The sequence below is a fragment of the Otolemur garnettii genome, unplaced genomic scaffold (assembly GCF_000181295.1).
Source record: "Otolemur garnettii isolate 467f Iridium unplaced genomic scaffold, OtoGar3 scaffold00156, whole genome shotgun sequence".
Taxonomy (NCBI): Eukaryota; Metazoa; Chordata; class Mammalia; order Primates; family Galagidae; genus Otolemur; species Otolemur garnettii.
This window is the reverse complement of record NW_003852551.1, coordinates 3716149-3739613: the sequence shown is the minus strand read 5'-3', so window position 1 is coordinate 3739613 and position 23465 is coordinate 3716149. Positions and strand designations below refer to the sequence as shown.

The 23465-nt window shown below is 50.8% G+C and overlaps 1 protein-coding gene across 2 annotated transcripts; it reads left to right on the top strand.

The window, feature by feature from the left end:
• The first annotated feature begins 336 nt into the window (after nt 1–336).
• FGR (FGR proto-oncogene, Src family tyrosine kinase) lies at nt 337–14079 on the top strand. Of its 2 annotated transcripts, XM_003799823.3 has the most exons (14): nt 337–385; nt 686–791; nt 1383–1445; nt 2348–2580; nt 3446–3548; nt 4551–4649; nt 8488–8591; nt 8769–8918; nt 10190–10345; nt 10438–10617; nt 11117–11193; nt 11458–11611; nt 12782–12913; nt 13031–14079. In XM_003799823.3, the coding sequence occupies exons 4-14, from the start codon at nt 2361–2363 to the stop codon at nt 13237–13239; spliced, it is 1584 nt and encodes a 527-aa protein (XP_003799871.2). In that variant the 5' UTR covers nt 337–385; nt 686–791; nt 1383–1445; nt 2348–2360; the 3' UTR covers nt 13240–14079. The 2 variants fall into 2 exon arrangements, with proteins under 2 accessions (XP_003799871.2, XP_023374880.1); XM_023519112.1 differs by lacking the exon at nt 337–385 and having other exon boundaries at nt 640–791; nt 2351–2580.
• The last annotated feature ends 9386 nt before the right edge of the window (nt 14080–23465 follow it).

Genomic DNA, 23465 nt, shown 5'->3' with positions numbered 1-23465 from the left:
TCCTCTCACCAGCCCTGAAATCTCTTTGGCAGGCCCTAGCCGCCTTCCTCCCCACCACCCTACTCTCTGCCCTTCCTTAACCACCCTGCAGCATGCTGGGGCCTTTCAGACACAGTGGTTTCACCCAGGGGAGGGGTCCTGGGGAAAAGATCTCAGCCAGGGCCTGCTGAACGGGGGCTATTTTAGGGCAGGCTTCTCACCACAGCCCGCCCCACAGTTCACCACATGGATGTCATCCCCACCCCCAACACACACGGGAGAACAATTACAGTGAGGGTTTAGCAGGGTGGGTGGGACTAGGGTGGAGGTAAGAACACTGATGTAACGGAACCATCAGATCACAGACAACTGGACTTGGTGGATCCAGGAAGGCTTCCCAGAAGAGGTGAGTGGTGTTAGGTTGAAAGAGCAGCACCCTGGCAGAAGGGCAGAGGAGGGGGATTTTCATAAAGGTAACTGGACTTGGGGTGGGATCCTTGGGGGCTCCTATCCCTAGGACCTTTGGATTCTTTTAGGGCAAATCAGGGTTCAGTGGCTTGGCTCCACCCTGCAAGTCTCCATTCCTCTTGCATCTTAAGAAATTGAACCCTGTCCCCAGCCAGTTCCTCTCTGGTGTTGCAATGATAGAATTTCTGGCAGGGTGTGGGGGATCCTTGCTCAATGATCTGCTTGCTCTTTTGCTCAGAGGACAGAGCTGCCAGAAAAAACTTGGCTCTTTCAAAGGACTCTGGTGGCCCCAGCTTCTGACCTGGGCCTTTTCCTGATGTGGGGATTGGAGTAGAGCTCTGGAGGTAGGTGTCCACTTTCCTTCTGCCACCAAGTGTGACCCTGAGACTGCTGGAATTCATCCAGCCCAGGTGGGGAGCAGAGGCAGGGCTCGGGGAAGGGCTTGTGTTAAGGAGACAGTGACTGGGGCCTGTGAGTGAGCTGAGCCTACCTTGATCAAAATCCGTATGGGTCTAACGTGAAAATATATGCGTGTCCGAAGATGTTAGTCTGCTAACCTGAGGCAGAGTTATATGTGTATGTACGTGTGTGCGCGCGCGTCTGTGCTTCAGAGCTCTGGCTGGTATGAGCACCAGTATTGGTATATTGCAGTGTTGGCAAGCACAGTCATACAAATGTATGCTGTGAGTGTTGTGCGACTGTGTGCTGGTGTGTCAGGTGGATGTGAGTGTGAGAGAGCTGGTGTGGGTGGTGTGTCATTTGTGAAGGTGGATGTGTAATGGGCCAGGGGAGGTGGGAAGGAAAACGAAGGCAGAAATCATGCCGGGGCAGAGCCCAGGCCTTCTGGCTTTCTGAAGAGGGCAGGAGCTGGGCAGCTGGCTGGCGGGAATGTTGGCAGGGCCTTCATCTTCCATGCCCTTCTGTCTCACCCTCAGGTCACTGGCCCCTCCCGCGGACCATGCCGCAGCCCCACTGACCCAGGAGCAGGGGCCTGAGGGGTGAGTGGGAGGAGAGGGGACTGAGGGATTTCAGGGCCAGAAATCAGGGTGGGGGGTGGCCTTACTGGGGCCCACAACTCTTTACAGCCCCCTCCTCCTACGAGGGCCCTGTTGCTAGGTAACAGATGGGGGAGCCAGAATGAGGCAGCTTGAGAGGCTGGAGGCTGGACCCACAACAGGAAATGGCCTTGATCCCCCTCTGCAGGGAATCTCCAGGTGCAGGCTCACAGCCTCACACTCAAACAAGCACATGCAGATCCATAGACGTGCACACACACACACACAGAGGCAGGCACTTCCCTCCCACATGGAGTAATGTACACACTCACGGACACACAGGCACAAAGATGACTACTCACACAGACCTGCATGCACACACGCCAGCACACACACATGCACACAGATACTCACGGGTATTCACATGGTCTTACAGACATACACACACAGACCCAAACACAGGGGGTCCTTATACAAAGTCCTATGCACACACAGACATCCACAGAGACCTGCACACACACACACACACGCAGAAAGCAAACTCACACATATTTAGAGACACACAAAGACATACACCCACAAACACACTGAAGGAGTCACAGAAACACAACACATCAAGGCAATAGGAAGTAAAAAATGTACAAATAAGCAGAACAATTATCTCAGTGTAGAATGCCAGCCCCAGAGGTGTGGATGGGAATTGGTGGGAAGAAGAACACTGGGCAGGCACATACTGGGAGGCCACCGCAGCGTGCAGGGCCTTAACCCTCCCAGGGAGGACCTCAACCCAGGCCTGAGAGGGAAAGCCATGTGCCCGGATGAGGTTGTATGTGTGTGAATTCTCGTGTGCATAGGGTGGTGCACCTGGCAGGGGCCCCTGAGTGAAGCATGCCCCCATTCTGTAGCAGGAAACCTGGAATGGGCTGTGTGTTCTGCAAGAAATTGGAGCCGGGGTCCAAGGAGGATGCTGGCCTGGAAGGGGACTTCAGGGGCTACGGGGCAGCGGACCGCTACGGCCCTGACCCCACTCAAGCCCGGACTGTATCCTCCTTTACACACATCCCCAACTATGCCAACTTGTCCCCTCAGCCCACCAACCCCACCTTCCTTGATAGTGGCACCATCAGAGGCATCTCAGGTGAGTCCCATGAGCAGGAGGCAGGCACTGCCTGAACCCTGGGAGAAACTGGGGCAAGGGAGGACCTTCACTTGTCCTTAGGTGCCTCCAGTATAATGTGGAGGATCCAACAACCCTGCTTTCACAGTCACCCAGGCTGAGGGCGCATGGACAGCCCTACCCTCAGAAGCCTAGTCTGAGGAGGAGACACAGATCACTTCTGAGTCTGAGAGGGGTCCCTGATGACAGATGTATGTGGTGAAAAGAACACTTTGGCCAGGCATAGTGGCTCATGCCTGTAATCCTAGCACTCTGAGAGGCCAAGGCAGATGGATGGCCTGAGCTCAGGAGTTTGACAACAGACTGAGCAAGAGTGAGACCCCATCTCTACTAAAAATAGAAAAACTAGCCAACTAGCCAGGCATTATAGCAGGCGCCTATAATCCCAGTACCTTTAGTCCCAGCTACTCCAGAGGCTGAGACAAGAAGATCACTTAAGCCCAAGAGTTTAGGGTTGCTGTGAGCTACAATGATGCCATGGCACTCTACCCAGGGTGACAGAATGAGACTTTGTCTCAAAAAGAGAACCCACTTCTTAGGTGCCACTTCCTGTATGCGAAGTCTTCTTGGTGGGGAAGAGGAAGAGTGGGCAACATGGGACTCCCCATGGTGGGAGAGAGAGGCTTAAAGGTGTGTGTCCTCAATCCATGGGGCCAAGCTATGGAGCTCAAATCAGAAATTCACTGAACTCCAAAGGCCTTTGGGTATGAGGACACTGCAGCAGTGAGGAGGCACTGTGCTTGGCTGGGAAACGGGAATCTGGGGTGCAGCCCCCTTGGTGCTTCTGTCCCGTGCCCTACTCTGCTGAGTAGCCCTGACTCTGCAGGGACTGGGGTGACGCTGTTCATCGCCCTGTATGACTATGAGGCCCGGACAGAAGATGACCTCACCTTCACCAAGGGCGAGAAGTTCCATATCCTGAACAACACGTAAGTGACTAGGCTACCTAGCTCAGGGCATGGCATGTATGAGGACCCAGACAGGAGTCCTATCTATACCTGTCCTCAGAAAGCTCCAGCCTAGTTGAGGACACTATATATGACAATAAAAACCCCAAGTGAGGCTCGGCACCTGTAGCTCAGTGAGTAGGGCACCAGCCACATACACCGAAGCTAGTGGTTTGAGCCTGGGCTGGGCCTGCTAAAACAACAATGACAGCTGCAACCAAAAATAGCCAGGTGTTGTGGCGGGTGGCTATAGTCCCAGCTATTGGGGAGGCTGAGACAAGAGAATCACTTAAGCCCAAGAGTCTGAGGTTGCTGTGAGCTATAATGCTATAGCACTCTATGGGGGGCGACAAAGTAAGACTCTGTCTCAAACAAAACAAAACAAAACAAAAAACCCCAGGTGACTGCTACTGTACATGGGGAATGTGAGGAACTATAGACACAAGAAGAACATCAAACATGGTCCCCAGAGTAGTGGTGATCAGGGAAGTCTTCCTGGAAGAGGTGATTCTTATTCTGAGGCTTGAGAAATGAATAGACAGTAAAGGAGGGTAAGAAAAAAGAAAGAGAAGGAGAATAAATGAGTTCTGGAAATCACCAATTAGTTCAGTCTAGGTGGTTCATAAAGTATGGAATGCAGAATGAAGAGAAGAGTGGCTGGAGAGGTCATTGGAGGAAAAATCTGTGGGGCTTTTTAAGCCACATGGAGGAGTCTGGATTTTATCCAGAAGGAAATACATAGCCATTGGGGGATTTTCATTAGGGATATAACATAGCTATATCCCCGAAACCCAACCCAGCCGAGGAACCAACGGAAGAAGGCTGGAGGCCTAGATGTCCCCCATTTATTCTTTCTGTGCAGGGAAAAATCCTCCTGGGGCAGCTTCAGTGGCTGGGGACTAAACAGACAAAAGCCCCTGGGGGGTGTCCAAGGTGAATCCCTGCCTGGTGCTTGCTGACCACACCCGTGTTCTGTGCCTATAGTGAAGGTGATTGGTGGGAGGCTCGGTCCCTCAGCTCTGGACAAACTGGCTACATTCCCAGCAACTATGTGGCTCCTGCGGACACCATCCAGGCTGAAGAGTGAGTGGGGATGGGGCAAGGCCAGCCTTGTGGGTGGGACCTTGGAGTTCAGACTCCAAATCCACTTCTTTGACGAGTCATTGTTCCACTCTGAGTCTATCTTGTTATCTATAATTTCATAAGGCTGTTGTGAGAAAAAGGAAGACGATAATGATAATAATAATAGTAGATCATAGTTATATGGCATGTATGTGCTCTATGTTCTGGGTACTATTCAGAGTGCTTTCTGTGTATTAACAGAGTTAGAAACCATGATTATCCTATTTAACAAATGAAAACTGAAGCACATAGGCTAGGCGCAATGGCTCATGCCTATAATCATTACACTCTGGGAGCCCGAGGTGGGCAAATCGCCTGAGTTCATGGGTTCAAGACCAGCCTGAGCAAGAGTGAGACCTTGTCTCTAAAAATAACCAAGCGTTGTGGCAGGCACCAATAATCTCAGCTATTTGGGGGGCTGAGGCAAGAGAATCGCTTGAGCCTTGGTGCCCTTAGCACAGTGGTTACGGTGCCAGCCACATACACCGAGGCTGGTGGGTTCGAATGCGGCCCAGGCCAGCTAAACAACAATGAAAACTGCAACAAAAAAGAAAAAATATCTGGGTGTTGTGGCGAGCGCCTGTAGTCCTAGCTACTTGGGAGGCTGAGGCAAGAGAATCACTTAAGCCCAAGAGTTGGAGGTTGCTGGGAGCTGTGATGCCATGGCACTCTACTGAGGGTGACATGGTGACACTCTGTCTCAAAAAAAAGAAAAGAGAATATTGCTTGAGCCCAAGAGTTCGAGTTTGCTGTGAGCTATGACACCACAGCACTCTACCAAGGGTGACAAAGTGAGACTATTTTGCTAAGCATTATACATATTGCTTCTCAGTGATAACAATAGCACAACGCTGTATGAGCTTTAAACAACTGTAAAGTGCTAAACAAATGCAAAGGAGCATTATTTAGGTTTTTTATTTGTTTTGGGTGTTTTTTGTTTGTTTGTTTTGCATTTTTTGGCCGGGGCTGGGTTTGAACCCACCACCTCCAGCATATGGGGCCCGCAACCTACCCTTTTGAGCCACAGGTGCCACCCTGTTTTGGGTGTTTTTAAAATAGAGCTATCTAAGCCAGGCTGGGTGGCTCATGCCTATAATCTCAGCACTTTGGCAGGCCAAGGCGTGGGTAGATTGCCTGAGATTGCCTGAGCTCAAGAGTTTGAGACCAGCCTGAGCAAGAGCGAGACCTTGTCTCTATTAAAAGTAGAAAAACTAGCCAGCCGTTATGGCAGGCACTTGCAGTCCCAGCAACTCAGGAAGCTGAGGCAAGAGGACCTCTTGAACCCAAGAGCTTGAGGTTGCTGTGACCTATGATGCCACAGCCCAGGGCAACAGAGTGAGACTGCCTAAAAAAAATAAAACAGAGTTGTTTGGGCTAGAGTGCAGTGGCATCACTGCAACCTCAAATTCCTGGTCTCAAGTAATCCTCCTGCCTCTGTCTGTGAGTAGCTAGGACTACAGGTGTGTGTCACCACACCCAGCTAATTTTATTTTATTTTATTTTTGTAGAAATGGGGTCTTTCTGTATTGCCCAGCCTGGTCTCAAATGCTGGCCTCAAGTGATTCTCCCACCTCAGCCTTCCAAAGTGCTAGGATTACAGGCATGAACCACCATGCCTGGTCTATTTAGTATTAATTCTATTATGGAGACAGGAAGTGGCCATTCATGGAATACATTTATGTACTTGAGATACTACAACAAGGTACTTTACTTTGATTCATCACCATATTATTACTGATATTATTATTGTTCCCATTTTACAGATGGGGAAACTGGGTCTCCTGAGAGCTTTTTAAAAGCTATCCTCGGCTCGGCACCTGTGGCTCAAGTGGCTAAGGCGCCAGCCATGTACACCCAAGGTGGCAGGTTCGAATCCAGCCCAGGCCCGCCAAACAACAATGATGGCTACAACCAAAAAATAGCCGGGTGTTGTGGCGGGCGCCTGTGGTCCCAGCTACTCAGGAGGCTGAGGCAGGAGACTCGCTTGAGCCCAGGAGTTGGAGGTTGCTGTGAGCTGTGATGCCATGGCACTCTACCCAGGGGGACAGCTTGAGGCTCTGTCTCAAAAAATTAAAATTAAAATTAAAATAAAAAAAAATAAAAAAAATAAAAAAAAATAAAAAGCTATCCTCACATATGCCATACACATATAAGAAAAGAGAGTACTGAAGAGACTTTGCAGAGTAGGAATCTCTAGGACTTGGTGACTGATTTGCTGTTGGGCTTTGGGGATTGGGAGGGATCAAGGGTGACTCAAAATCTTCATAAGGAGCTGCGTGGATGAGGGTGCTATTTGCTAAGGTGGGGAACACCAGAGCAGGTACAGGTATATAGGTTCTGGTGAAAACTTGTTGAATTAAGGTTCAAGGAGAGTAACCCGTGTGGAAGAAGCTTCCAGCAATTAAATTAGGTTGTGCTTGCTCCTGAATCAGCCCAGAGGAAGGGGCACCCTTTCCTAATTGACACTAAAGACTCCTTAGTTTGTTGGTTGTAGCTCTTGCAAAGGGCACACCCGAAGGGAAGGGGAAAAATTGGGGGCTCATCAGAGCAAAGATGTTAATGAAAGCTACTGGGAGGTGAAGGAAGAGGGAAGAGAATGAGAAAGAGTTGGGCCCTAGGACCCAACTTTGGGGACAGCTACTGTAACCATTGGAGAAGTGAAGAAAACCAGGCCAGGCCAAGTCAGAACAGCTGAGATAACAGAGAAGTTTCAGGAAACAAGTGGAAGGGTGTCCGAGGCTACCACTGGATTTGGCAAGGGGGAGGGGGTGTGTGACTTTGGTGAGAGATTTCTCTATGTGAACCAGGGGTGGAGGCCAGAGAGCAGAGCCTGGGAGGGAGTGGGAGGTGAGAAGTGGAGACCCAAGTGTGAAGCACTTTGTCAAGTGAAAAGGAGGTGAGAAGATAGAGTAGAAGAAAGTAGATGGCAAAGTGGAGGTTAGAGCAGTTTCTTTGGGGGAAGGAAGAGCTGTGGGCATGTTTAGAGCTTGTCGGGATAGGGAGGCTGCAGGTGGGGACTGCTCAGTGGGGTGTGGGAGAGTCTCTGAGCAGAAGAGAGTGAACAAGGTCCAGAGCTCAAGTAGGGTGAGGTCTCGGTCTGGGGAGGGTGGTAGGAGGCATGAAGGAGAGGAGAGGAAATGATGCCGAAGGTAGAGTTGTTGGGGGGTCGTGCTAGTGTCCACGTTTTGGAGCAGTGTCATGAAGCTCTGAGAGGTGCTCTGTGCAATGTTGTAGTTAAGGGTAGTATTGTGGTTAAGAGCACAAGCCTTAGAGCTGACAGCTTGTGTTCCTGTTCTGGCAGCACTGCTTAAGAGCCATGTAGCCTTGGGCAAGTTGCTTAACCACTAGATAGCCCCATTTCCTCATCTGTCTAAAGGGAGTTAATAACAGTACATAAGGTCGAGCATGGTGGCTCACACCTGAAATCCTAGCACTCGGGGAGGCCAAGGTGGGCTGATCTCTTGAACTCAGAGTTCCAGACAAGCCTGAGCAAGAGCAAGACTCCATCTCTAAAAATAGCCAGGGCTATAAAGTGAGACTCTGTCTCATAAAAAAAAAAAGAGAGAGAGAGAGAGAAACTCATTGATAGGCTAGGATTAATGAAGCCTAACCTTCACTGGGCACCTAGTGTGTGCATCCTTCCCCTTCTCTATAATTCTCCTGACTAGGCTGTGAAACAGGTGTACGAGACCATTTTACATGTGAGGAAACTGAGTCTTGACTTGTGAGGTGACTGTCCAGGAGGATGAGTTGGGTCTTGAACAAAGTATGTCTGATTCTCCTCTGCCCTTCCCAACAGGTGGTACTTTGGAAAGATCGGGCGGAAGGATGCAGAGAGGCAGTTGCTCTCCCCAGGCAACCTTCAGGGGGCCTTTCTCATTCGGGAGAGCGAGACCACCAAAGGTAGGGGGAGCGATGCCACCAGCCAACATGGAGGTCCAGAAGGGCTAGGAGCCATGGGGTGTTTCTTGGTCAAGGACAAGATTTGGGACCAGGTTTGAGGGGCAGAGCTAAGACTGGGACTGGGTTCTAGGGATGCGGTCTTGACTTGGGCTCTTCCAAAGTGATCCTTCCCTGCAGGTGCCTACTCCTTGTCCATCCGTGATTGGGACCAGACCAGAGGTGATCATGTGAAGCATTACAAGATCCGCAAGCTGGACACGGGTGGATACTACATCACCACACGGGCCCAATTCAGCTCGGTGCAGGAGTTGGTGCAGCACTACATGGGTGAGAGCAGGCGCTTCAGATCCCTGAACCAACTCATTGATGCGTTGTCCAGATGGGGAGACCACTGCCTCAAAGAATGGAAGTGTCTACCAAAGCAGTAGTAGCCAGGCTAAGATTAGAACCCAAGTATTGGGGCTCCCAGACCAGGATCCTGCTCTGTGGAATTTTCAAGGACACTGCCAAGCAGTGACCCCTGACAGAGAATTGGGCAGTTACTTGCCTCAAGTCCTGAATCTGTGGAAACTTTATTGAGCAGTATGTGTGGTCTGAATCCCCCACTAAGATACCAGGACTGTTTTGTGGGCAGGCAGGGAGCCACTGTCACAGGGACCTGAGCAGGGGGTAACTAAGGCTGGTCTGCACTTCGGTGAGAAACTCTGGTTGCTATATGGAACTTGGTTGCCGGAGGCAAGGCAGAAAGAGGGTCCATTTGGAGACAGCATCTAGGTGGCAGGTGATGGCAGCCACACTGAATTGGTGACAGCAGAGTAAAGGAGAAACAGATGATTCTGATGCTGGCTGGAGGCAGAACAAGCCTGACTTGATGGAGGACTGGCTGTGGGGTTGAGGGGAAGGTGGGAGTCAATGCTCAAGTTTCTTTCTTTCTTTTTTTAAAATTGAGACAGAGTCTCACTTTGCCACCCTCTGTAGAGTTCTTTAACATCATAGCTCACAGCAACCTCAAACTCTTGGGCTCAAGTAATTCTCTTGCCTCAGCCTCCCTAGTAGCTGGGACTACAGGTGCTCATCACAATGCCCAGCTATTTCTTTTTTGTTTGTTTAGCAGGCCTGGGTCAGGTTTGAACCCACCAGCCCTGGTGCATGTGGCTAACTATTGAGCTACAGGTGCCCAGCCATGTGCTCAAGTTTCTGCCTTGATTGGTTAGGCCAAAGATAGGGTCCATGGATGGGTATGGGCCTCATATCCATATCTTTGCCTGGAATCCCCAAATCTATTTCTACCTGCCAGAATCCCACCTGATCCTTCAAGGCACAGCCAGAGGCTACCTCCTATAATCATGCTCCTAGTCCTTACAGGAAGGTCCCCAGTGCTGGCAGAAATCATCTCTCCCTCTAGTTGCCACTCCCTTCCCAGGGCACTTACACATTCACCTATTTAGTGTGCCAGGTTGCTTTCCTTCCTGGCCTGTAATCTCACCTGGGGTCTAGTTCTTTATAACTAATCTTGGGGTCTGGTGCTGGCTGGGTGGAAGGAGAAGTATGGGGGGGGGCATCCTGGCCTGCCTGTGACATTCATTTCCTTACCCCAGAAATGAATGACGGGCTGTGCTACCTGCTCACGGCACCCTGCACCACCATGAAACCACAGACGTTGGGCCTGGCCAAGGACGCTTGGGAAATCAGCCGCACCTCCATTGCGCTCGAGCGCCGGCTGGGCACCGGCTGCTTCGGGGATGTATGGCTGGGTAAGGAGGTCTCGGGAACCCTGGGCCAGTGGCGGGGGCGAGGGTCTGGGCTGGCAGGAAGCGGGTCCTGACCAGACGCGGCTTCTGGGCAGGCACGTGGAACGGCTGCACAAAGGTGGCGGTCAAGACGCTGAAGGAGGGCACCATGTCCCCGAAGGCCTTCCTGGAGGAGGCGCAGGTCATGAAGCTGCTGCGGCACGACAAGCTGGTGCAGCTGTACGCTGTGGTGTCCGAGGAGCCCATCTACATCGTGACGGAATACATGTGCCACGGTGAGGGGCGGAGTCAGGGCGAAATTGTGGGTTTCTCTGGGGACCTGGGCGGCGATCCGTGGGGGGACGGGAAACAATGGGCAGAGTTCCAGTGAGGAGCCGGCAAGTGGGACGCGACAGGTGTGCTGGGGGCGGGGGCCGAGTCTCCGACGTCTGGGTGAGGGGTGGAGGTGGGGCTTGGGCAAACGAACGCAGAATCTGTGATGGAGGGTCTGGGAGGAGTCTGAGTTGGTTGTGCCCAGGGGGACCAAGGAAGAGAAGAAACGAGATGTGCAGAATAGGTGTCTGGCAGCACAGCCTGGGCGAGATCAACGACGGCTAGAGGCATTCCGACAGGATCCCGAGTAGGGGGTGGATCTAGGAGAGATGGGGTGGGGGGTAAGGGGGCGAGGCCAAGCTGGGACTGCTGGTTCGGGGATAGGGGCGGTGCCAAGAGAGAGTGGGCGGGCCTGAAGCTGGGAAGATCTAGCGGTTGATAACCACGGATTCCTCTCGCCAGGTAGCTTGCTGGAGTTTCTCAAGGGCCGGGAAGGCCAGGATTTGCGGCTGCCCCAGTTGGTGGACATGGCAGCCCAGGTAAACTGCGACAGCACCCTTTAACTCCCAGACCTACCTTCTAATAATCTTTCACAAATCCCTGTACCTTGGAACACCTCTAGCCTAGCCCTGGGAGTGCGGCCCTGTCCACTGTATCGGTTGTGCTAACAGGCAGGGTACTACTTCTCTGAGCCTCAGTCTCCTCATCTGGAAAGTGGGTTTTTCAAATGGCCCCTCCACCCTCACGGAGGACCAGGTGCTGTGAGTTCCCATGAGCTCCCATCTCTGCACACCTTAACCCAGGTAGCAGAGGGCATGGCCTACATGGAACGCATGAACTACATCCACCGCGACCTGAGGGCAGCAAACATCCTGGTGGGGGAGCGACTGGTGTGCAAGATCGCTGACTTCGGGCTGGCTCGCCTCATCAAGGATGATGAGTACAACCCCCAGCAAGGTGACCCACCTCACCCCACCACCCAAGAGTTCCCAATGCATCAAGGAGCTGCCATAGGGCCCCACATACTCAGAAACCCTTCCTCATCTCAGATCGTCTAGGGCATCCCAATCCTAACACAGTGTGAGAGGCAATTCTGGGTTCAAATCCTAGGTCAGCCACTTACTAGCCATGTGGACTTGGGCAAATCACCTAACTACTATGAGCTGCCTTTCTATTTTGTAAAATGAAAATATTCAGGCAAGAGTAAAACAGGTATTTACTAAGCACCTGCTAAGACACTGCTATAATTCTTTTTTTTTTTTTTCTTTTCAGTTTTTGGCCAGGGCTGGGTTTGAACCCGCCACCTCCGGCATATGGGGCCGGCGCCCTACTCCTTTGAGCTACAGGTGCTGCCCAACACTGCTATAATTCTTAAATGAGATACAATAGAGTGTAACAGTGTGAACTTTGTAGCTGGAATGTCTGGGTAGGAATGCCAGCCACTCATTAACTGTGTGATCTGGGCAAGTCACTGAACTACTCAGCACCTCCTTTTCCTCATCAGTAAAAGGAGGATAATAATAGCGTCTACCTCACAGGGTTTCTGTGAGGGTTAAATGAGTTAATGCATGTATATCACTTAACACACTGCCTGGCACATTGTGAGAGCTATACAAGCCTTAGCTGTTATTATTATGGGAATTATTACAATGGTTTGGAAAGTGCCCATCACTGTGTGGAACACACAGTAGGTGCTGACTAGCTACCCACTATGTAGGTAGTAGGTCTAGGAGTCCTTTCTGCTAGACCCAGAGACCTCTGCGCTCAGGGTCCCCAAGATCCTCATTCTTTCTTATTTTTATTTTTTGAGACAGAGGCTCAAGTTATTGCCTTGGGTAGAGTACTGTGGCATCATAGCTCACAGCAACCTCCAACTCTTGGGCTCAAGAGATCCTCTTGCCTCAGTTTTTCTATTTTTAGTAAAGATGGGGTCTTACTTTTGTTCAGGCTGGTCTCAAACTCGTGAGCTCAAGCAATCCACCTGCCTCAGCCTCCCAGAGTGCTAGGATTATAGGCATGAGCCACTTCTCCCAGCCAAGATCCCCATTCTTAAAGTCCCTGTGGTCTTTACCCAGTTGTTCCCAGAGACCTCCTCACTAACCTTCCCTTTTCCCCAAACTTTTCCAGGGGCCAAGTTCCCCATCAAGTGGACAGCCCCAGAGGCTGCCATCTTTGGCAGATTCACCGTCAAGTCAGATGTGTGGTCTTTTGGGATCTTGCTCACTGAACTCATCAGCAAGGGCCGAGTTCCCTACCCAGGTTTGCTGGGAATGGGAGTGGGTGGATGCCTGGGGAAGTGGCCAAGGGGGAAACTTCCTCCTGGTTGTCCCTTTGGGAGGTGCCAGGCCTCCTGACTGAGGGAGCCTCACCTTTCAGGCATGAATAACCGGGAAGTGCTGGAAAAGGTGGAGCATGGCTATCACATGCCATGCCCCCCCGGCTGCCCCGCGTCCTTGTATGAGGCCATGGAGCAGACCTGGCGTCTAGACCCAGAAGAGAGGCCTACGTTCGAGTACCTGCAGTCCTTCCTGGAGGATTACTTCACCTCCTCAGAACCACAGTATCAGCCTGGGGACCAAACATAGCCTGCTCAGACATCAACCACCTCTCTGGTGGTGCCTACCAGCCCTTGCCAATCTCCAGGGCTCTTGTCCCGAAGACCCCCAGGCTTAGAACCCTATAGAGTCTTTTTTTTTTTTTGCAGTTTTTGGCCAGGACTGGGTTTGAACCCTCCACCTCTGGTATATGGGGCTGGCACCCTACTCCTTGAGCCACAGGTACCATCCAGAACCCTATAGAGTCTTAGTGTGTCACAGGAGGTGGCGTGCTTTGACACCATCTAGTGCAGCCCACTCATTTTATAGGTGGGACAAATGGAGGCTCAGAGCTCATCCCTCACCCACTCTGGCCACAAGCACAAGCTCTCCCTTCCCACTTGGGCCCCTACATGCCTCGAGTCTCTCTCTCCTCACCCCCCTCAAATGCTCAGTTCTTGTCTAGTTATTTATAAAACTGTACGTCCCTCCCCTCCATCCCCTCACTTATCTCCTTACCCTCCTGTCATCCCACTCTGGTCCAGGTGCCAAGAATTTTTTTGTTTTTCTTTTCAGTTTTTTGGCCGGGGTTGGGTTTGAACCCGCCACCTTTGGTATATGGGGCCGTGCCCTACTCCTTTAAACCACAGGCACCACCCCCAGGTGCCAAGAATTTACCTCCTACTCTCAATCTTTTGTGTTTGTAAGTTACAAAGACAGAATGTCTTTGTGGGAGCCCTTTCCTGCTGAGTGGATGCTGTGGCCCAAGACTGGGGCCCAGGCACAGGTTTGCGAGTTGCTGAGGGCTCACCACCCTTCTGAATAGTATGTGTGTGTGTTTATTGGTTTTGTAAATAAGGAAAATGAAAATATGACTTCTTGAGCCATTAACTTCCCCTGAACCTTCCTTTTGATGACCAGTGGGAGGTGGAGGGGACAGGTGTGGCTATTAAGAGCAGCAGGGGAAGATAAGAGCCTGCCCTGATATCTACCAAGCAGTGCCCTGATATCTACCAAGCACCCAATATTCAAAGTGTGAAGTGTTAAGTCACTCAGAAGTCTCACTGCTCATCTCCATGTGAATTTAAGATGAAGTGGAAGGAACATACAGAAGACAGGCAGTTGGAGATAGATCAAAATGTACCTCCATTACTTATGAAGCCTTCAATCTGTGCATAATGGTTTTGCTAATTCTTTACCTGATTTTAGCCTGATTTACCATTCATTGCAAACAATAGAACAACCTTAGGTCCCCATTCCACAGGGACAGAGATGAAGGCCACAGTGAATCCTCTGCAGCTGTCAGATTCCCTAAAAATGTACAGAAAGAGGAGAGGAGAAAGGAGAGGCCTGAAGGTTAGTTCAACCCCTTGGATCTTACTAGGGGAGTTCTGCCCCCAAGGGAGCTTTTGAAGAGGTTTGGAGGCAGTTTTGTTTGTCACAAAGACTGGAGGCTCCTACTAGCATTTAGTGGGAAAGGATCAGTGGTGCTAAACAAGCTTCACTGCTGTGCAATGACAAATTGTCCTGCATCCACTCCCCCTTCAAAAAACTCTGGCAGCTGACATGCCTCCATGTAGAAGCAAGAGGAGCAGGGAATCAGGATTCCTACCTCTCCCACCAGGAACTGTCTGTTAACCCTCTAATTTAGTAAGGGAATGGACAGGGAAAGTAGCTGGGAATCATTACTGCAAGTGGCCAACAATTACTAAGTATTGACTCCGTGAAACATTGACCCTTTGGTAAGCAGGACCCTGGGGCACAAATGCAAATAAAACCTGTCCCTGCCCTGGAGAACAGGGGAGAAAAATAGTAATAATAACTTATTTGTTAAGTGTCTGCTGAATGTCAGATGTGTTTACATCCATCTTTTCATTTAATCCAGTCCTGAGCCTGGTTCTATGATTAGCCCCATCTGTAGATGAGAAAACTGAGGCTCAAGGGTTACATGATATACCAAGCTCATAGCTGTATGTGACAGCTGGGATTTGAACACAGGTCTCACACCGAGGCTCTTGGTCTTTCTTGGACTTCATTGCCTCCAGGCTTTGGGTGGAGAGTATATATATTGTGTGTGTGTGTGTGTGTGTGTGTATAAAAGGGAGAGAGATCCTCCCTCCTCTAGTTATTAGTAGAAAATTCCCTGAGGAGACCCCCCCATATTGAGTGGCCTGAAGGAAAGGGGGATAAAGAGTCAATGTAGATTGAGAGTTCCCTGCACCTAGCTCTGTACTGGGGGTTGATAAATACGAGAAATAATATGGAAAGAGACCACGTGGCTGCTTAGAAAGGTTGTCATAGGGGTAGGAGCCTTAGCTCTGCACGCTTTCAGGGACTAAATCTTCCTGAGGGCCAGAATTTCTGACAGACCAGACTCACAAGAGTCTGATGTATAAGGCAGAAGCCAGTGTTTCTACCTATCATGAAGAAAGAAGATAAGAGCACAGCTTTGGAGCTGTCCCGCCTGGTGTGAATCTGTGTGATGTTGTGCAAGTTATTAATCTCTCCAAGCCTCAATGAACTCATCTGTGAAATAGCAATAAAATGCTCAATACCCATTAGCTCTCTTTGTCTCTAACATTTACAAATTGTTTATTCTGTGCCAGGCATCCTGCTAAGTGCATGCTGTCATTTAATCCTCACAGAACTCTATGCTGAGAAGCCTACTGTACCTTCATTTTTGCTAATAATGAAGCTAAGGCACAGTGAAGTAAATTGGTGTTTTCAAGGTTTGCAGAACAGAAGTGGCAGAGCAGGGGTTTACACCAAGTCTTCTGACTCCAAAATCAGTGCTGTTAGTCTCTGTAGTCTTTTCCTGGGACCAGAATATTCTTGTCTGTTGGATAGGGCTCTTCCTAGTGCCTGGACACTCATTTGGTTTCAATAAAGGTCCAGTGGGGCAGTGAACCATCTGGAGTTCACTAGGCCCCTCACTATTCCTCAGCAGAGTCTGATGTATAAGGCATCAGCAGAGGCCAGAGCCTCTGAGCCTGGGAATCCCTGGGCCTACTGGTTCCTGGTCTCTCTCTCTGCAGCAGCTACATGAATTTTCCCTTGCACCCCCTTTTCTGTGCAGCCTTCTGTTCCCTTCAGATAGAGCACAATGCAATTGATTAGGCTTCTGCTTTCTCAATTTCAATCACATCCTCGCCCTGCCTCCCTGAGATTACAGGCGGGTCACCTTGATTGCGGTTTGCACCGTTCACAAAACTCTTCAGTCGTTTACAAAACCATCTCTCGCCTCATTCACTCCCCCACCTGGCTCTTCTCTGTGATGCGTGGATTTTACTGGCTTAAGACTCAGAGGGCAATTTTATTTCCAAGTTCGAGGTGGGGGAGGAGGACTCCTAATTGACTAATGCTGGGTGTTTCACACGCATGGTCTAATTTGATTCTCACCACAAGGCAGAGCAGAAGTGTGATTATCCCCATTTTACAAAAGAGGAAACAAAGACTCTGAGAGGCTACACGTGCACAAGGTCATATACCAGATGGTAGACCCAGGACTTGAACTTGAAGTCTCATATATTCCATTGTGTCACATTTCTTTATTTGCTAGAACAGTATGCAAAAATATTACATTGACCCACAGTCAGGCACAGGGAGGGCATGGTGCACATAAGGGTCTGGAGAAGTCCCACACATGCTGAGGGTTGTACACACAAGAGAACTAAGCCATTCATTAATTTTGCACACATCTACTGGTGTCTCCTATAGGCTGGTCCTGTCCAGGAGGCAGAACAGTGAACAATCACAACATTTAGGGGCAAGGTCAGTCTGGGAGTCAAGTCTGGGGGATTTCTTGAAGTATGTGAAAGAAAAGTCAGCCTGATGAAGCGGCCAGAGGCTGAGGTCATCTGTAGCTGGGAAAACAGCAAGCACAAAGGCCCAGAGGTATGTACAGCAAGGCCCATTCAGGCAAGTACAAATAATTATGCATGGGAAGGTTGAGGGTGCAGATGAGGCATGGAAGAAGAAGGTTAGAGGGAGGTTAGAGGCAAGCAGTAGGAGAAGAAAAAAACAAGGGGTGGGCCTTCAGTTGTAGGGAAAAATCGGGAGCTTAGGTCCCATCAGTGGAGTCTGTCCTGGAACCCACTGCTCTAGGATTGAGTTGGGTGGATCCTATCTTCACTCCAGTAGTTAATTGTCTCTCAGGTGCAGTATAGAAGCCTCCCCTGTACCCTTCACCTGTGACTTACACACACACACACACACACACACACACACACACACACACACACGGATTGTTTTGTAGTGATGTCCATGCTCTCTCTAGTGGCCATCCTGGGAAGTACACTCAAAACTGAAGGAAACTTTCCTTGGGCCTGGGAGAACCAGGCTCCTTCTGAAATTTCCAGATACAGCATTGTTTCTGCTCTCAAAGAGCTCACAGGTTTTATTTATTTATTTATTTATTGTCAGAGTCTTACTTTTGTCGCCCTTGGTAGAGTGCCATGGAGTCACAGCTCACAGCAACCTTAAACTCTTGAGCTTAAGCGACTCCCTTGCCTCAGCCCTCCCAAGTAACTGGGATTACAGGTGCCTGCCACAATGCCCAGCTATTTTATTTTATTTTATTTTATTTTTGAGACAGAGTCTGACTTTGTCATCCTGGCGTCATAGCTCACAGCAACCTCCAGCTCTTGGGCTAGGGAGATTCTCTGGCTTCAGCCTCCCAAGTTGCTGGGACTACAGGCAGCCGCCACAATGCCCGCCCGCTATTTTTGTGGCAGTTGCCACTGCTGTTTTTTAGCTGGCCAGGGCCGGGTTCGAACCTGTCACCCTCGGTATGTGGGGCTGGAGCCCTACCCACTGAGCCACAGGTGCCACTCATCACCCGGCTATTTTAGAAATGAGATCTCACTCTGGCTCAGGCTGGTCTCAAACTTGTGAGCTGAGGCGATCTACCTACCTCATCCTCTCAGAGTGCTAGGATTACATGTATGAGCCACTGAGCCCAACCTGAAAAGCTCACGGTTTATTTATTTATTTATTTAGAGACAGAGTCTCACTTTGTCGCCCTCGGTAGAGTGCTGTGACGTCACAGCTCACAGCAACCTCCAGCTCTTGGGCTTAAGTGATTCTCTTGCCTCAGCCTCCCAAGTAGCTGGAACTACAGGTGCCCGCCACAACGCCTTTTTTAATTGCAGTTTGGCCAGGGCCGGGTTGAAACCCACCACCCTCATATGTGGGGCCAGCACCCTATTCACTGAGCCACAGGTGCTGCCCAGAGCTCACAGTTTAAATGACAATAAAAGGTATGTTGGATGTAAGCATTTCACACTGTATATTGAAGCAGTACCCTGAACCCCATAAATGTATCAAAGTACAAAGTTATGATTTAATAAAAAAAAAAAAGAAAAGGTATGTTGGAGAACAGGGGAGGGTCCTAACTGAACCGGGCAGGGGCAAGTCTGGAAGGCTTCTCAGAGGAGGTGTTGCTTCACCAGAGACAAAAAAGATTAAGAGTTTGCTTGGTAACAAGAAAGAAATATTCCAGACTGGACAGAATTAAGTGAACCCAGAGGCAGGAAATGGGAGAGAGTTACAAGTAGGAAGGTATCACCAGAATGACTAAAGATGAAGACCGTTAGGTATCCATGGGTCTTCTCTGCTGTGCATTCTAAGCTTTGGGCAATGTGAGGCCACTGAAGGGTTTTGAGCAGGGGAGTAACAAGCTCAGATTCACTTCTCTGAAGGACCTCTCTGGGAAGAAGGATGGGAGAGGAAGAGTCAGGAGAGGAAACCTCTCTTGGACACAAAGAACTACACTAGGTCACACTCATAGGACACATAGCTTTGACCAGGCCTGTTAACCAGATTTATTAATACAAGTGATGACATCTACAGACAGACATGTCAGTGGGACCCCAGGCTGAGTACCCACAGAAAAACATACACAATATGTACATATAGACTCAGACACATAAATCAGGTCCCCCAGTAGAAACTAAACTGAGGACTTGAGACACAGGTGGACAGTGAGAACCATACACACCCTGATGGACATAGGAATTCACACACATGCAGAGTGGCTGTCAAGGACCCTACACTGCCCCCCACTGTCTTCCCAGGTCCCTCACCACCTCTGGCAGGAACAAAGCTAACCTTTGCCCTCTGGCCCCTGGCCTCTCCTCCCACACCCCCTGCCCCAGAGGGAGGAGATGTTTGAAGTCTGGGCTGCAGCTGGGGTTTCCTGTTGCCTGGAGGAATGTGGGAGGACTTGTACTGGGGAGGGGAGAGGGGCCAGCCCAGGAGGAGGGCTAATGGAGGTTTGGGGGCCTTAGTCCTTACTGTACTATAAGGAGGGGGCTTCCTGCTTCCAAGGCTTCTTGAGCCTCAGCTCTAAGTTGTTCTCATCCAGAGAAGGGGAAAACCAGGGCCATAATGGCTCCATTCCAATAGGCCTCTTGTTCCTAGCTCTGCAGTTTAGTGGCTTGGGATAGGCCTGCAACGTTTCCAGCCCTCAATCTCCCCTTCCATGGACGGGGCTAAACCATTCTTTAGCTATCTACACCTCCTAGAGGCAGCCCCAAGAGTGGGGCCAGCCCTAGAACTTTGGCATTCAGGGAGGGGGGCCTGTCCCTACCCCAAATTTACTTTATTTGTGGGCCCCAGGTGCCTCTCTGTTTTTTTTTTTTTTGAGACAGAGTCTCATTATGTCACCCTCAGTAGAGTGCCATAGCATCACAGCTCATAGCAACCTCAAACTCTTGAGTTTAAGCAATTCTCTTGCCTCAGCCTCCTGAGTAGCTGTACTATAGGCGCCCACCACAACTCCTGGCTATTTTTTGGTTGCAGTTGTCATTGTCATGTAGCAGGCCTGGGCCAGGCTTGAACTCTCCAGCTTCGATGTGTGTGGCGCGTGCTCTACTCACTGAGCCAGGGGTGCCCAGCCGCCTCTCTGTTATTGTCATTATTGTGATGCTTCATGATCCCTTGCCCCTGGTGGTTTTTAAAGTGCATTCCTATCCGTGTGCATTTTAAAGTGCATTCCTATTCCTTCCTGAGAAGCCAGTTAGGCTTCTCAGCAGCTCTGCCTCTGTTTTACGCAAAGGGAAACTGAAATTCAGACAGTTTAAGGGCACACATTAAGTAAACACCAGATCAGGACCTGGTCTGTCTGATATATGTTCCATGTGGCCTCTACAACCTTAGCCCCCCACCCCCAACTTCATTCTTACCTATATTTTCCTAGGGTCTAGCTATACCACCTTCTGCCTATACTTAAACAAAAGCGGTTGGAGTGATGCAGGCTCTTGCAAAACTTGTGTCCTCTCCCTCAAGTCTCCTTCCTCCTGGAGCTCACAACAACCCTCTAGTTTATGGCTGCAGAAGCGGAGTACAGATTAGACACTAGGTGGCAGCAACAGTCCATGAGAAAACTCAGCTTGAGTTTGGGGAGACCCCCCCTACTCAACAGAATTGGGAGAGGTTCCCTGAGAAAGATCAGTCCCCAAATAACAGGGTGACTCTGCAATGCTTGGTTTCCAGAAATGATCAACACCTTGGGGGCTAATAGCATCTGCTGTCTCAGGGAAGGGGGCAGCTGAAGTAGCCCCAGGTGGGAGGAACATGCTTGGGAGAACCCCATCTCACTCTTTTAGTCTCCTCTCATTCACAGAGCTTGCTAACCTCTGCCCATTGCATCTGATAACTTAACTCCCTCATCCCATTCCTTTCTAAAACTCTCCTTCATCCCAATCTACCTGGGGCTCCCCACCTCACAGAAACCATCCTGTATTACCCTACCCAACTCCCTCCCAAAATTGGATTCAGATGATTGGGGTCTTACTGACCTGGGGAAGAGCCTAATGGGTAAAGGGGGGTGTAAGGAAAGGGGGGAACCTGGGCCTTTCCCACCCTCCCCAATGCCAAAATCTGTCTAGTGGGAGGCCAGCTAGGGCAAGATGCCAATGCTTCATCTATTTATGACAACTTCAGATTCAGGCTTTGGAGCTGCAAAGGGCCTCTAACAACTTTAGGCACTACTTTTTATTAATATCTGACCTTATAATACTTCCCATTCAATGAATAAATCTTTGAATCCAGGGCCTATCTTGTCTTCAAGGAGAAGCTGCTCCAAGATGGGGGACTCTCTCCAGCTGGTCTTGCCAGCCCCATAATGCTAAATCAATAGGTGAACCCTTAGAGGCCAAACCTCACCTATTACTGCTGAGACTCCCTCCCCCACCAGGGCCAATAGAGAGTACCCACCTCTACCCTCTTTTGTCCTCTAGGGCTTCCAGACTGTCCTAGAGGAGAGATTTGGAAGGGGTAGAGATATGGGGAAGATAGTGACAGGGAGCTGCAGTTGGCCAAATGTTGTCACCTGCCTTTGTCACATGCTGGCCATCACCCTGCAGGGCCACAGGAAGAGTTAGAAACTGGTGGGCCAAGGACAAGGGCACTGCTGGAGGAACTTCAGACTTGGAGCAAGATGGACAAAGCCAGCACACATGGAGCAAAGGAATGTCAGAAAAACAGATGAGGGGGACCAAAGCAGGACAAGTCAGGGCTGGTGTTGGTGGACACAGAGAACAGGACAGCCACTATACATTTTTTATCTGTTGTCCCTTGCAAGCCCTGCATACCTCAGTTAACATTTGTTGAATTGAAGTGCCAAGAAAGGACAAACATGCAGAGGAAGAGAAGGTCAGTCACGGATGGGTGGGCTGGGGGGGGGAGGTGTTGGGTGATGTCTTAACTCTGCCACATCCCAAGGTTTAAACAAGTGGGCTTTGACCCTGGTTCAAATCCAGCTGGGTTCAGGCACTTGCCAAATGAGGAACATGAGCTTTAGTGCCTTCCTCTCTAAAATAGAAATAACAGGACAACTTTACCGGGTTCTTGGAGGACTCGAGGGCCCTGAGATGCTCAGTAAATGGCAGCCGCAGCGGTTCTTCCTAGGCTGTTCAGCCACCTTCCCGCTGTAAGGAGGCCCGCAGCAAGCCAAGCACACATTCCCGTCAGTGAGATCGTCCAGGCAGGGGGCCCGGAGCCGGGGGCTGGAGAACAGATGTGACCTGAAGAGGAGATAGGTGAAAGTGCTAAGCCCAGCCCACGGCCGCGGCAGGAGCTCAGAGCCGTTGTATCTGAATCCCTCCGGCTTCCCGCTTCCCACACAACGCAAACGTTCTTTAGGCTTCGGGAATGGGGGCGTGTGTTCGATCTGCGGACTAATCGGGACTTTTGAGCCCTTGTTGGCCTTGGAAATGTAAGAAAACTAGAAGTTGGAGAGGCTAAACCCAGACCTCTGAAGTTGGATAGGAGGGGTCACTAAGTGAGAAGACACTGGCTGCAACTTTTGAGGTTTACTGGAGCAGCCCTCCCAACATAAATTCTCGAGGAGCTTTACTCAGTATAAAACCTTTCCAGAAAAGGAGAACGTCCTCCAATTGAGAGAGCAGGTCCTCTCCTCTTTCTTCTTTTCCTCTCATTTAATCGGGACGCCCCAGAAAGTCGCAGCCCCTCTGGCTAATCCCTGATTCCCTATTCCACTCCCATTTCATTCTCAGACCCCGCCCCTTCGCTCCCACCCGCAACCTCCACTCGATCCAGAGACTCCCACTGGGGACATGGAACAAGGGTAACAGTCCTAATCCGGGGGGGTCTGCGCCCATTGCTAAATGAGGGTGCGCCCCCCATCTGAGGTACTCCAGGCACAGGGTCCCAGCGGGGTCGGGTCCGCGCCGTCGGAGCAAACGGCGCCGCCCCGCCCGCCGAGCGCGCGGAGCGGTCGGGGCGGGGACTACAAGTCCCGGCGTGCCGCGCGTGCGCTCCCCCCTGGGGTTCCGGATGGTGAGCGGCGAAGGTAAGGCGAGCTCGCAGAGGCAGCGGCGGCGGCGGCGGAGACGGAGAGAGGCAGGCAGGCAGGGCGAGGGCGAGAGACGGAGGGAGGGAGCGAGCGAGGCAGACCAGACAGACAGACAGGCAGGCGGGCGGGCAGGCACTGCGAGCCACCCGCCAGGCTGCGCTCAGCCCCGCTCGCAGCGGAGAGAGCAGAAGGCAGGAGGAGGGAGGGGAGGAGGGGAGGGAGGGAGAGAGGGAATCCAGCTACCACCACCCAAAGCCAGCGTCTGCTTTCTGTCCTCATTTCCTTTTCCCACCCAGCTTGGAGAGCAGAGAAAGGCTGAGAGAGCGAGAAATAGAGACAGTCTGAGACAGACAGACAGCCAGAGAGAGCGGGAGGGAGGAGGGCGGAGGAGGAGGAGCAGGAGGACTACGCGGGGCGCGTTCCCTCCCAGGTTTGCAATGGGGGGGTGGGGGCGGGGGTG